Source organism: Heterocephalus glaber, unplaced genomic scaffold, assembly GCF_053883595.1.
Source record: "Heterocephalus glaber isolate CG9 unplaced genomic scaffold, H.glaber_assembly_v1.0 deba00000621, whole genome shotgun sequence".
In the NCBI taxonomy this organism is placed as follows: domain Eukaryota; kingdom Metazoa; phylum Chordata; class Mammalia; order Rodentia; family Bathyergidae; genus Heterocephalus; species Heterocephalus glaber.
The window spans coordinates 27,623,104-27,638,452 of NW_028258153.1; the positions used below are offsets into that span (position 1 = coordinate 27,623,104).

The following is a 15,349-nucleotide window of genomic DNA, read 5'->3' on the forward strand; positions in this document are numbered from 1 at the left end:
AATCACTCGAGAGGGGATTAGGCTTTACTGGGGCAAGCAGAACATCAGCAGGCTGCGGGACTCCCTGATGTCTAATCAACACCTCTCTGTTGGCAAACAGGGCCAACTGTCATCAGCTGGGACAGAAAGACCCATGTGGTAACAGAAGACACCTTGAAATCCACATTCCTGTGGGTTTTTTCTGCAGTCAGAACAAGCAAATAAAGGGTGATTAGGTTCCTCCCAGCAACAAACAGTAACTCTAGCCCCAGTCTAGCAACAAGCTGAAAGACACAGGCACAGACATTAGACACCCACAGACATGGCCCATGGGTCTGGTTTCCCACTAGGTCAAACTGCTACCATTCTCACCAAACTACATCAGGGGAACATCAAAAGTCCCCAGCGAGGAAACCACAGAATAACAATGTTTATTACAAAATCTTACTATGAATTTGAATTCATGGTTAACATAGAGGATTAAGGCATGATTGTGGGACTCTGATCCCCAACACCCAAGAAAAAGGAAAAACATAATAAAAATAAGAACACAAATTTGTCAGTAATTACTGCTAAAAAGTCATCAGCAGAAACTAAACAAGGGAGCGTACTTATGTTAGAAATGGAGAAAAGTGGGGGCCAAGGGAAAAATGGGACACTGGCAGCACAGTGGGACTCCTGCTCCTGTCCCCTTGAGAGAAGCAGGCTGTGGGGCAGTGGGGATGGCAGAGTGGGGCCAAGGAGAGAAGCGGGGGGCCAAAAGCACCAGCCACAGGCCAGCAGGACCATGCTCAGGCCTGAAGACCCTCTGGGAAACCCAGGACTAAGTGAGAGGCCCTGGGCAGGTCCTCCTTCATTCCCAGTCCTCCTATCACCCTTCCCACATGCCCAAGAGCTCAGGCCCTCAGCACCCAGCCAACTCCATACCCACCAACTCTGCGTCCCCCGCCAGCCAAGTGCAGAGCTCCAGCTCTGCCCTCCATCCAGCCCAGAGTCCTGGAGGCCCTTGAGAAGCTACGGCAAAGCTCCTGGGGAGTGTGACGCCTTGGGAAGTCAAGAGGACGCCCCACAGGCAGCAGGGTTTGCAGAGACCCCCACTCTCTTTCCCCTCCCTGTCAGTGTGTGGCCTGTCATCGTGGCGGCCACACCTCTCATCCACACATCTCCTTCCCGCCCCCCAGTGCCCTACTGCCCAACTTCTCACTGTCTACGCTGGGGTGTCTGGATGCTGGGCAAAAATACTAGAGAATTTTAACTTCACCCACTGAAATTTCATGATGGTCAATTCAACCGGGAACTCCACACTAAGAAATGATTCCTGTGCCCCTGATCTGGGAAGACAGAAGCCAAGATCTGGCTGCACAACCACAGCTTGATTTCAGCTGTATTCAAACTTCCCTTCCTCTCCCCATTGGGCTGGAAGAAATATATCCCTCACTTCCAAAGACAATTCTTCCACTGGCACTGGAGGCCATGGCGCCTTTTCCTGTGTCATCAGTCCTCCATACTGACTCAGTGCCACCAGCGATGCCACAGGGGAAGCCTCACCAACTCACTCAACTCTCTCAACTCATGTAAAGTCCACCCACACTGTCACACTAATGGAGCCACCAACTCTCACCCGCACCATCACACCAGCTTCCTGACTCCTGCCTCTGGTCTTGCACTCTGCCACCATCCTCTATCTAAAATGAGACTGATCTCTCACCAAGGCCCTACAGTGTCCAGGTGTCACCCTCGGGATGAGGGGTAGGCTCTAGGGCTTCCTGCTTGTCCTGTCCTGCCACCATGTCTCACCATGTACTGGTCATCTGGAACTGATTCCATGGCAGAGAAATCACCATAGTGATTAAGATCATGTATCCACTTGACCGGGCCACAGCATGGCTGGACAGCTGGCTACACGCTGTATCTGTGCATGTCTGGGTGGTGTTTCCAGAAGAGGTCAGCATTTGGATTGGTGGACTGAGTAAAGCAACTGGCACTCCCAGCATGGGCAGGCATCACTCAACCCATCGAGGGCCCAAATAGAATCAAAAGACCAAGAAAGGGTGGATTCATGCTCCATTTGACCTGGACTGGGACATCACATTTCTCCTGCCCTTGGAGATTCTGGCCTCAGGCTTTCAGATTTAGGCAGGAATCTGGCTCTCGGGCCTTAGGATGGCACCACCAGCCCTCCTGGCTTCCCAGTTGCAGAGATCTGGGCCTTCTCAGCCTCCACAGTCGTGTGAGCCAGTTCCTCATAACCAGTCTCTTTCTCTAGCTCACAAGTTCTCTCTCCCCCTTCCTCTTTCTCCACATACTTGCTATTGGTTCTATTTCTCTGGAGAACCCTGGACATATGAGGCACCTTTCTGGGAGGAAGTTTTTAACAGCTTTATTGAGTTATAACTGACATACAATAAACTGCACGCATTTAAAGAATACAAGCTATTCAGTTTCAACATGCCTATACCAGTGGTGGTGAATTTGTGGCACGCATGCTGCAGCGGGCTGTTTGTTATCACTGAAAGCTCTAAAAGGTTAGCCATCACTGGTCTATCCACGTGAACCATGACTACAATCAAGATAATGAACACATCCATCACCCCTGGAGCCTCCAGGTGCCCCTTCATAATCCCTCCATGCCATGCCTGTCTCTCACCCCTGCTCCAACCCTGGGCAACACTGATCTGCTGTCTATCACTGTAGATTTTTCATTTTCTACAATTGTATATAAATAGAATCATATACCATACACTCTTTTCCTTTGGTCTGGCTTTTTCCGCTCAGCCTATTTTGAGGTCCAATCGTGTTTTGTGTATGTCAAGAACTTATTCATTTTTATTATTCAGTAATATTCTATTATATGGATACAACACGTGTCCATCCATCCATCAGCGTATGAGCATTTTGGTTGTGTCCACTGTCGGTCTATTACAAACAAAGTTGTTGTGATGTACAAATACGAAAAATGTTTCATTTCTTCTGGGTAAATACTTAGGAACTAAATGGCTAGTTCATATGTTTGGTGTATGTTTAACTTTTTGAGACTGCCAAACTGGTTTTCAAAGAGCCTTTGCTAGTTTACATTCCTGCCAGCAGTTCATGAGCATTTCAGTTCCTTAGATTGTTGTCAACATTTAACGTGGTCAGTCTTTTGCATTTCAAACATTCCAACAGGTGTGCGGGTTGTTTGCATCTCACTATAATTCACTCTGCATTTCCCTAATAGACTACTGATGCTGGGCATCTCTTCATTTGCATATTTCTTATAGTCATTTGTTTATTATCTATACAGCATATCTTTTTTGGTGAAGTTTTTATTGGGCTATTTGTATAATTTGAATCTTCTTTAATTTACTGAGATTAGTTTTATGGCCCAGAATACGGTCTTTTTTAGTACAAGTTCTGTATACTGTTGAAAGATTGTACATTCTGCTCTTGTTGAGTGGAAGGCTCTATGTAAGGGAATTATTTCTTTTCTTTTCTTTTTTTAAAATTTTATTTCATTACCGCCTGTCTGTATTTTTGTTTGTTTTTGTTTTGTTTTGGTTTTCGGTACCGGGGATCGAACTCCGGTCCTTGCCCTTGCAAGGCAGGTGGCGAAAGCACTGAGCTAAATCCCCGGCCCTGTAAGGGAATTATTTCAAGTTGGTAGTATGTTTAAGTATTTGCTATCTTACAAATTTTCTGTATACTTGTTCCACTGGTTTAGAGAGAGGGAATCTGAAATCTCCAACTATAATTGTGCATTTCTTTCTACCCGTGGTTCTACTGGGTTTTGCTTCATGTATTACCAGGCACATAAATATTTAAGATATTGTGTTTTCTTGAACTGACTACTTTATTACGATGATTATTATTATGCTTGGATCTTGCTTTTTATACAGTCCAACAAGCTCTGCCCATTCATAGGGATATTTAGATCCCTATGATTATTGACAGAGCTGGAGTTAAATGAATCATTTTTGTATCTGTTTTCCATTTTTCTCATCCATTTTCTGTTCCCTTTTTCCTCTTTCTTTAGGCTTTTTTTTTTTTTTTTTCCTTTTTACACAGTATCTTGCTAAGTTGTCTGAGCTGGGCTCAAATTTTCCGTCCTCCTGCCTCAGCCTCCCAGAGTGTTGGGATTACAGGTGTGTACATGTTCAGCTTACAATTTTATTTTGACTCATTTCTTGGTTTATAAGCTAATAATACATTTTAGAGTTTATGTTACACATTTTCCCTTACCATAGTCTACCATTAGGTCCTATTATTCCACTTTATGTACAGCATGACACTAAAACAGAAACTTCAATCTCTCCCCTCTTGGCCTGTGTGCTGTTTTCATACATTTTACTTCTACATGTATTAGAAGCCCCACAATATATTGTTATTATTCTTATTTTGAAGTCAATTATCTTTTAAAAAGCTTTAAATAATGAAGAAAGTTTTTTAAAAAAATACCCACATATTTACATTTCTAGGGCTTTTCATTCATTTAAGCAGAGCCAAATCTTCCTCTAGTATCATTTTACTTCTGCTCCAGGGACTCGTTGTAACATTTCTTACAGTGCCAGTCTGTTGGTGATGTACTCTTTCAGCTTTCTATGGTGAAAAGTCTTTATATCACTTTAGTTTTTGAAAGCCGTTTTGGCTGGATATAGAATTCTAGGATGACCATTCTTTCCCTTTAGCTCTGTATGGCTTGCTCCCCCTGCACCACCACCTGGATAACAAGAATCCTGCCACCATCCTTATCTTTCTTCCACCATATATACTGTGTCCTTTTTCTCTGGCTGTTTTTAAGATCTTTAGTACTTGTCTTAAGCAACTGGATTATGATGTTTCTTGGTAGAGTTTGGTAGATGTTTCTTGTGCAGGGGGTTCATCTAGCCTAGTGGATCTGTGGATTTACAGTACCCATCAAATTTGGAGAACTTCTAGCCATTTAAAAAATACATTTCATTGTGCATATTTGAGATTTTACAACACGATGTTATATGACACACATAAATAAAATATTTTATTGTCATCCTCACGTTGTATATTAGATCACTAGATTCATTCATCCTATGTAGCTGCTACTTTGTTTGTTTGGTACCGGGGATCGAACTCAGGTCCTTGTGCTTGCACAGCAGGCAGAGAAACCACTGAGCTAAATCCCCAGCCCTTAGCTGCTACTTTGTATCCTTGGAACTACACTTCCCATTTCCTATAGTCTCCCGCCCCATAACCAGTTTTACTCTCAATCAGAATGACCTTTTTTATTTTTTTGAAGGGCATGTCATCATTTTAATGATGTAGATCTTTGGCAACAGACTATCTCCTCTGCTCCCACCACAATGTTTCTACGATGAGTGACAAATAGAAAGAAATCACAATTTCATACTAAAAATGATCAGTCTTGATTTCTCCACTAGAAACTACATGTACAGGGGGAATGAGGAGGTAAGGGAGAGGTGAGCAAGGGATGGAAAATGACCCAGATATGTTATATGCATGTACCAATTCCCCCAAACAAACCTCACTATAATGTACTGCAAATATATGCTAAGAAAAGAAAAAAATAACCTACACACACAGCTCAAGATCCCACACGCAACATCTTAAATCACAGGCCACGGCCTCATGTTCATGTTCGGAGCTAGAGTCTCATCCCCTGGCCCAGCCTTGGGCTGGCTCTGGCCTGGGCTCAGGTAATACTGACAGCCACAGGTGCTGCCCTGAGTGTCTTGAGGGCAGAGAAGAGCTTGGTGCACAAACTTGGGGGGAGGCCGACAACACCCACTCCTGAGTAGGACCTGCCCACCTGGCTCTTCCCCTAACACCATAAAAGGTAAACATTTTGAATTGATTCAGGACGTCGAGGCAGCCGTGAAAGTGCAACTAAAGACAATCACAAAAGAGGACTTCCTAAACTGCTCCAGCAGTGGTGAGGACGATGAGATAACCATGTTCAGAGCAAGAGCGAGTATTTAGAGGGGGATTAATGGCAATGTGTCTTTTACTGTAATAATTTTTTAAATGTAAACATTCACCGTATTTTTTATTATGCCTCATACTGTATTTTCTTTATCTACTCATTGACCAATGGACACTTAAGTTGTTTCCATATATTTGTTTTGTGAATAATGATACAATGATCATGGCAAGATGGTAATTGCGTCTCCTTTGGGCATATACCTATGAGAAGAACTACTAGGTGCTATGGTAGTTCTATTTTCAGTTTCTTTTGGACTCTCTGTAATAGCTATTAATCTACATTCCACCAACGGTATGCTAGGGTTCCCTTCACTCTGCATCACTGCCAACATTTCTTATCTCTTATCGTTTTGATAATGGCCATTCTAGTAAGTGTTTATCATTTTCTTGCTTCTTTGCTTTTGCTGAAGAGACTATCCTTTCCGCTTGGCTTTGACATCACACATTGTTCATTTTACCTTACTGGATTCTGATATTTTTGTTTCTGTAAATATTCCCGAGCTTTGTTTGGGTTCAGGTTTTATCCTTTGTCAAACAGAACCTAACAACTTTAGTCTAGGGCTAATTCTCCCTCTGCTGTGAGCAGAACTCTTCTGAGCACTCTACCTGATGTTCTGTGAATTATGAGATCTTCCATTCTGACTGGTGGGAAAGTCTGCTGCCATACCAAAATACCATGGGATATGTGACTTAAGCAGCTGGAAAGTCCTAAACAAATGTTTTGGCAGGGGCCAGTTCCTGTCTGGCATCCAGCAGTGCCATTACAAGGTAGAAAGGGAGTACCAGGGTTTCTTCCTCTTCACATAAGGGCAACAGTTCTTTCATCAGGGCTCCACCCTTATAGCTCATTAAGCCCTAATCACCTCCTTAAAGGCCCTGTCCCCAGTACAGTCACATGTGGGTTATGGACTCAGTATCTGACTTGGGAGGGCAACAGTTCAGTTTGCATCAAGAGCTTATTCCCAGGCCTGTATGAGGACTGTTCCCTCTACTCTTTTGGATAGTTCTTTCTCCAGTCTTATGTAGTTCCCTCACCCATGACCACTCAGCACTCAGATGACAATTCTCTGCAGATACCTTCTCAGGCATCTATCTGCTCTCCCACTTCTTGACAGTGAACTCCAGCTATCTTTCCTCCCTGGACCTTCAACTGCACCTGGGGCCCCCTTCCCTGCACAGTGACTAGAAACTCTTCCAACAGAAGCTGGGACAACTGTAGGAGTCAATTCACTTCTTAGTAACCAGCCCTTCGCTGCCTAACATTCAGGGTCATAAAGACCCATGTATTGCATCCAGTTTCTCAGGTGTTTCAGGAAGGAAGTAGCTCCAGACTCTGTTCCTCCGTGTCCTCTAGGAGTTTGTTGTCTGGTATTCTTTGATTTGTGTCTCTGCCGTGTTTTCCACTTCCTGAAATATTCTTCTTTAACTGAAAACAATTATTTATCCTTTAGACGTCCACTTGAACACCATCTTGACCAGAAAGTCCTTCCTCAACTCAAGGCCTGGGTGGGTGCTCCTTCTGTACCCTTCCAGTGCAGCACTGACCCACACTGCAGTGCAGCTACTGTGTGGGCTGCTCACATGGCCTGGCCTCCCTCGGAACCCAAGAGCTGGGGAACAGGGGCCCGTGGGGTGCACCGCATCCCAACCACCAGCGGGTTCCGCACACAGAAGGAGCTCCGTAAATATGTGTGGATGGACAAACAAGAGAAGCTTAAAGTGACCAGACAGCAGCCATCTCCACAGTTGTTTTATCACTGTTTTTGTTTTTTTCTGTATCATCCATTTCCTTGAAGATTATAAGCTACCAGTTGCCATCTTGGACTAAGATTATTGAACCAAGCTATATTTTCATATTAAAAACAGTAACTGATTAGATTGAATGGTATTTGCCCTTGCATGGTAGCAGTTACCCACACCCCAGGCATTAAGCCTCCCATACCTTGAGGGAAACAATCTACTACTAAGGACCTCCTTTGAAAATTCAAACCAATTTCAGAGATCTGAATTTTCCAAATATATATTTATTGTCATCCAATTGTACCTCAATAGAGATAACAAACTCAGAGCTACTACAGACCTTCCTCACTAATAATTTAAATTGTGACTTATTAACTTCTCTCCAGAGTTAACAAGTCATGCATTAGTTGTTCAGTTCCATTTCTTTTGAAATTAGCAAAACTCCTATGAACTTTTCTTCCTTGAGTTTCTTCTCTATGTCTTAAGAAGGTAAATTTGAAAAGACTGACTAAACATGAGAAACATAAATGATAACAGAGGCAGATGAAATGTTGAAAGGTCAGCTCCCAAATGGGAAGCTGACCTTTCCCAATGGCTGTCCTAGCGGGCTCCCAGAGCCTCATGAGGACCCTCCAGGCCCAGGTGGCCACACAAGAAGCTAAATACTGTGGACACATTCTCCACTGCTCTTTTGAGGGAGACAGAACTGAGAATGTGTTTTAAATTAACCCACCTCCACTTAAAGACAGTGCCAGGGAGCCAGGAGGATGCTTCCACAAAACCCCTCTGCACCCCTCAAAGAACAAGACAGCAATGCTGCGTAAGAGGCTGCAGCAGACATTAGAGAAGATGCTGCAAACTGAGCTCTCATTCCTTCTCCCATGCAATGGAGTTCTCAAGGGGGCAGCAACTCCACCCCCATGTCCCAAAGAGGCTGAAGAAGGGCAGTACTCACGCTGCAGGGGTTGCTGGCTATCTGTGCTGGGCTGTAGAAGGACCCCCACTGGGCAGCTCTCCTGTCTTCCCGGGATGGGGTGCTGTTCAGGGGCAGGCCGGCTGGGACCCCTGGCCCCGAGGCATTGGGGGGCTGGGTGCTGGGGGCCACGAGGGCAAAGGCGTCGTCCAGGAGGGAGTGCATGGTCTGGCGGGCCTCCTCGATGGATGGCTGGGGCGGGATGTACTGTGAGGCTGGGAAGGGGAGGCCTGGGTACCTGGCCAGCTCGGTGGAGGACGGCGGCGTCTGCACCTCAGCCGGGAGGTCAGGGTCCGACTGCAGGGGGAGACAGCAGAGGGGAGAAGCAGACATGAGTTCCTGTGGTGACTCTAAAACAACGCTCTAGGGCCAAAGTGGAGTTTAGCAATTTTCCTGACATTTAGGAAAGAGCTTATCATCAGAATTTTGAAATGACAGCTGCAAAATTTGTGTTCCATTTTAAAAGGGCTAATGCCTTGAATTAGGAAAAAAGTGGGAATAGTCAACAATTTTTTTCTAGCAAAGCTCAACTCTCTGAAACGCATTTTAGGACCTAGAAGTAACATTTCTATTGAAAGTCTAGGCACCAGAAAACATGTAAGTCTAGGCACCAGAAAACATGTTTCGAAGTAAATATCTCAAAAACAGCTGCCTGCCTCGCAAGGGCAAAGTCCCAAGTTCGATCCCCGGTACCGAAAAAAAAAAAGAGTAGTGTCTCTGGATAACATGAATCAGTAAGAAAGGTTTAAACTGTTACACACTCACTGTTTAAGAGGCAGGAATATAGGCCACAATTAAGTTTTTAAAATCTTATTTCCTGATACTATGTAACAAAAAAAATGCTGTCACAGTAATTTTTTTTCAGTTAAGACATGGTCTCACTATGTAGTCCAGCCTGGTCTTGAATTCACTATGGACCATAATAAAATATGAGACAAAACAGGAAAACAAAGCAAGAAGAGTCTGCTCAGTTTGGGTCAGGAGCATCTGCCCCCAGGGCTGGTGTTAAAGGCTTGGTCCCAACTGGAGCAACTGGGAGCAGTGGGCTATTTAAGAGATGGCCCTAGTGGAAGGTCTGTGGGTCATTCAGGGAGCCCTGAACAGGGATGTGAGATCCTGGACTTTCCTTTTGCTTCCTCACCATGATCTCAGTGCTACCAGCATGAATGTTGCCTCATCAAAGAGGCCCAAAGCAAAAGGGGACAAGTGATCAAAACCAGAACCTCTACAACTGTAAACCAACAGGAATCTTTATTCCTTATAATCTGATAACCCCGGTGTTCTGTGACAGCAACAGAAAGCTGGCTAATGCAATGTCTCTTCTGATGTCAGAGGCTCCCTGAATCCAAACTGGCAGTGACTGCGGCTGACACCTGGAAAGAGAAGTTCAGCCTGGGGGCTGGGGACCCCCTGCTTGCTGAGTGGAAGGTGGGTTCCTTCTCTCTAGGATGCTCCGCTCACAGCTGGGCCATATCAGCTCAGCTGGTTGGAGCACCAAGGGGCCAAGCAAGTCACTCCCACATCTGTCTGGGTCCATGAGTCCTCTACAAAGCAAAACCGTTCCACAAACACATCCTGAACCCGGCCAGCTGTCTGGAAACTGCTTCCTAATGATCCAACACTGTCCCATGCAAGATGAGTAATAATGCACACCAGCATGAAGAGCAGCCTCTGCTGCACTCCAACAGAAAACAAACAAGCTGGCAAACCAACAAAGGGCCCACAGACCTGTTTTGCTTGGCATACAGTCTTTATTTATTTATTGTTAGTTTGTTTTGTTTTTTTGAGATGGGGCCTTGCTATGTAGCCCAGGCTGGCCTCGAACTCATGGCAATCCTTCTGCCTGGGATCACAACCACACACACCCCCCCCCCCCAGCTACAGTCTGATTTAAAAAACAGGTAACCAGTAACTTAAAAATCTGTAAACTTCACACAAACACTCATTTATGGATTCTCCTGGGAGAATCTGAAGCTTTAGCACAACCTGGCCCTCAGACTCCCAGAGGAAAAGCTCACTACTATTGAGAGCTGCTGCCCCCTGGAGACAGGGTGGATGCACTTCTCCGCCTGCTGCGACCTCTTGTGCACCTCCAGGGCTGGCCCTGTGGGTCTGTTTCACCAAACCTGCAATATCCCAAAGGCTCCCAAGAGCTATCTGTCAGCTAGGAACTCTAAGGCCAGTCCCAAAGAGGCTTCTGATTATGATGTTGGAAGGAACCGAGCTCCTTGTCTAATAAGATGAGCAAAGAGCCCTTTTTATGCCTTCCTGGTTTTCTGGAGGAAAAGATGAAGCCTGGCTATCAGCACCACAACCTAACAATTCACAGGTGGAGAGAAGGAAACAGATCTAGAAGGACAACACCCCAACCGCAAAAGGGTTTCTCTGAAGCCAGAAGCAACGCCCAGGCAGTGGCCCCAGAGGCTGGCTATGTCTGCACCGCAAGGGTGCAAGCAGCGTGGGCACAGAAAGATTCTGTTCTCACAAACACCCAAGATCCCCGACAGCCACGGCCACTGCCAATCTTGTCCCACAGGCCACGACTTCCAAGAAAGCTCTGAAGATGGGAAGGTCAGTTCCCTCCAAGTCCCTCTGACCCTGCAACTCCTCCCAAGAAGGCCAGGGTGAGCCATAGGGTCAGGCTCCCTTTCGTTTTCTTTCTGCCTCATCATTTTCTCAGGCCAGACCATAAGAACTGGAGGCCAAGGGCTGTTAGGCATTTTTCCACATCCCAACACCTAGCACCACATTGTTAACTCATGAATGGACTCTCCAGGGTGAGAGAGGTCAAGATTTACCCAGGATCCCTAAGTCAGAATTTGAATTCCATGCTCCTGAATCCCACCTGAAAAATTCTCTTATGATTCAATGTTGTTTCCTTTGTACAGATACATGTTTATTTATCTCCTCCAGAAATAGAGATGAGCCTTTTTACTTTTAGACATCAAAGATTAGACATCTTGGTGCCTATCTGCAATACTTCATTGGCCATTATGAGAGTGATCATACATTGTGGTTTGTCCAGGACAACCTTGGTCTATGCCTGCTGCTCAGTTTAATAATTAAGACCATTCCCACTCACTTTTTCAAAAGTATCTAGCTTGGGAAGCTGGGTACACTGGCACATGCCTGTAATCCCAGCACTGGGGAAGCTGAGGCAGGAGAATGACCACAAACTCAGGCCCAGCCTGAGCTATATAGTGAATTCAAGACCACCATGAATCACATAGTGAGACCCCATCTCAAAACACCAAAATAAATAAATAAATAAAATAATCCGGCTAAACTATATCAGGGTCTGACAATTGTTTTTTCTTTTTTTTTTTTTTTGTTTAAGGACATAGGATCTTGCTGAAGTCAAACTCCTGGGCTCAAATGATCCTCCCACCACAGCTGGCCAAGTAGCTGGGATTACAGGTACATGCCACTCCACCAGCCTGACAAATTTTCTTGGTGAAGAGTCAGGCAGTAAATATTTAGGTGAGTCATACAGTCTCTGTCACAACTCCTCAACTCTAAAAGCTGCCACAGATAACATGCACACAAATAGGCAAGGCTGTCTTGCAATAAAACTTCACTATATTTACTAAAACAGGCCTGTGCTATAGCCAGAGCCCAGTTCCGAGAAGCCCAGCAATAGCTCAACAGTTTTACAAGAAAGTCTTCAAGGGGAAGAAATTTGGGGCATAGGAGTTGAGTTCAGCCTGGGCAACATGTTTCCAAAAAGTAAAATTAAATTAAAAGGGAGGGTCCAGGCCACCATGAAGGAGCCTGACGTGGGATCATCGATGAGAGACAGCAAGGGAAAACAAGTCATTCCCTACACAAATTCAACATCCAGAAGATGGAGCTCAGAAGAGCTCCTCTGAGAGAATGAGGAAGGCTGACCAAGAAGTGGAGGAGGAAGGCACACTTCTGCTTCTCCTCTTGTCAGTCCCCCCATTCCCTGCTTCGGATGGGGGACAGCTCAGCTCACTATCTTGGGGACCCAGTGGACAGCCATCCCTAGACCAAGCCAAACCCCACTGATGCTGGGACACACACTTCCCAAATCCTCGGTGGCACAAGACCAGCACCTACTGCCAGAAGTGCCATTCAGAAAGCACCGGAAATGACCCCATTCGTTCATTCTACTGAGGAGAGGAATCTCATTTCTCAACTTCTAGCTCCAGAACCCAGCAATCCTTATGAGTAGGTTTCCCAGGTCACAGTCTTTGGGACACTGGAGACACAGCGTGTTCTCAAAGGAAAGCTTATTTCTTCAGGTGATCATGATTCAGCTATATGGGGGCCATGACAGTACCGTGTTTGTTGTATTTGTAAAATGATATTAAGCGTTTTTCAGTGTTACTTGTATAATTTAGGAGAAAGACAGAAACCTCAAATAAACATCTGATTCCCTGAGCTCTGGTTAAAGTGATTATGCACAGCACAAAGCCTTCCCCAAGGAAGTGCCTTTTGCTGACTCTAGGGTGCTGCACTCTAGGGTGGCTCTGTGCCTGTCCCCAGGAGGATGGGGTCTAGGACAGCACCAGCCAGGGCTCCTGTGGTCCTCATGGCCCCTCGGGAGCCAGCTCTCTCTCTCCTCAGCCAGCCCAGGTGTGTCTTCATGCTAGCAATATCTGCCTTCAACACTTCAGACAACTGTCTGTACCCCTTTCAGTGGGGAAAAAATGTTTAATTCTATATTTCTTAATTTTCACTAAGTTCTCTCTCCCGTAAAAATTTTAAAAATACAGACATTCCTCATTTAACAACCAAGTTTCAGTCCCACAACTAGGTCATTAAATGAATTGGTCACTAAATTAGAAATTGTATATAGTGTGGACATTACAATAGTCAGAAGAAATGGTCAAAGGAAACTCCAACTTAATGATTTTGCTTTTATCTGCACAACTCTTACATGCAGTACTGTGATGTATAACAGAACATAAAACTACAGTACTGGAATGTACAGTATGATCAGCAGAAATCACACTACTGTGCTGTAGAAGCCACCAAAAGGCTGTGCTGCTGCATGCTCCCACATTGGAAGTACAAATGCAGGTCATAAGTCTGAGTAGTAACTGTCAAGTCTGAACAGCGCACCCCAAGTCCAAGCAGTCCTTACACAGGCAGGTTGTTAGATGGCGGAATACCTGTATACAAAGGCTGAGCACTCTTCAAATGAATATCTGAAATGTTCCAAACTCTGCAATTTTTTGAGCTCTGGCATGATGCTTGGTTTTGGATTTTGGGGAATTTTGGATTCTGGACTTTCAGATTAGGGATGCTCAATGTGCAAAATCTACACAAATATTCAAAAATGAAACCCAAAATCTGAAACATTTCCAGTTCCAGCACTTTGGTTAAGGATTACTAAGCCAGGCGAATGCACTCTCTTAGCATTGCAGGCAGGAGGGGGTCAAAGCTCTGAACACCTTTCCTATCACCAGGAAACCCACACAGCCATCTGACTTGGGGAGGGAAACAAACCTGGGCAGTTCTCTCTCTCCTACGTCCCACTTTGAAGGCTGAGGACAGGGCTTGCATACAGAAAGGAAAACCCGGGGTGTGTTTCCTGGGGGTCACCCCATAGACGTGGCTCCGGTCTCTGGCAGGAGTGGCCCTGGGCCCACTGGTTCTGGCATCGACAGCCCCTCACCAGCAGCCACCTGCTCTGTTCACCTGCCTCTCCATCAAGGCTATGCCCCAAGTCCCAAGGCCCACCCCACTCCCAAAGGGCCAGCACCACGCACCGGGCAGCCTATGTAGGCCGAGTTGTGCACACCGGGCGGCCGCTTGTAGGTGCCATCGCTGTCAGTGGTGATGAGCCTGTCCTTCTCAGCATCTGCCGGACAGCCATTGACCTGGTGTTTCCGCCGTGGCTTTGGGGAACGTTTTATCCGAGAGCTGCCAGGAAAAGCAGGAATTCTTTGTAAACAATAAGCCACCTCGCTGCCTGCTCATCAACTAAACACTGCATGTGTTCTGCATGCCTGCGATGTGCTGGCCACTGTGTTACACACCCTAGGTATAGGCAGTATAGCGGTCACCACCAGGGATCCAAGGATGCTCAGAGCCTGCCAAACAGACCTAGCAACATGGAGACCGGAGCAACCAGCAATCACAGCACCATGTAGGTACACAGGCATCCAGAGAAGGAAAGGTCAAGGCAGGCTCTTAATCCCAAGGTGGCCTGAGTGGGGTCCTGAAGATCAGGCAGGGCTGAGGCCAGGAAGGACAAGGCAGAAGGCTGGGAGGTGGTGGCACAGCGCCCTGCACCTCCTCCTCACTGACTTTCATAAGCACAGGCAGGACCTTCCACCTGGCCCTAGGATGCAGTAGGTCCCCCTCTGCCCTGGCCTCAGTTGGGCTCCCATGGCCTGGCCCACCTCTTCCTGGGCTCGATGAACACGGAGGGAACACTGGCTGTGGGGTCCAGGATCTTGTCAATCTGCATCTGTGCCCTGCGGTATACACGGTGCCGCTCCTTGGTGTCGCCCGAGGACAGATCATCCACCACTGGGAACTCGTAGTGGCCTCGGCGCTTGGCACGCAGTCGGATCTTGTTGCGATGGTGCTCTATCTCCGACTTGTGCCGCAGCGCGGTCTGGATCTGGGGATGAGCGGTAAGCAGTGACAGACAGGGTATTCCAGGGGGTCCTGCGGCCCACGCTGGACCTGGTGGGGATGCCTTCCTCTCCCCTCTGTGGACTTGCTGTC

The 15,349-nt window shown here is 46.2% G+C and overlaps 1 protein-coding gene across 3 annotated transcripts in view; it reads right to left on the reverse strand.

The window, feature by feature from the left end:
* Window positions 1–15,349, reverse strand: part of Kiaa1549 (KIAA1549 ortholog) — a 151,125-nt gene that overhangs the window by 27,551 nt on the left and 108,225 nt on the right. For all 3 annotated transcript variants that reach the window (XR_015449117.1, XM_087205903.1, XM_087205902.1), the window contains exons 14-16: window positions 15,019–15,242; window positions 14,383–14,536; window positions 8,627–8,941 (exon numbers count right to left, since the gene is read on the reverse strand). Coding sequence is in view for 2 of the 3 variants with exons in the window: in XM_087205903.1 (XP_087062029.1) it covers window positions 8,627–8,941; window positions 14,383–14,536; window positions 15,019–15,242 (693 nt within the window). In the remaining variant the exon portion in view is untranslated. The remainder of the gene's footprint in view (window positions 1–8,626; window positions 8,942–14,382; window positions 14,537–15,018; window positions 15,243–15,349) is intronic.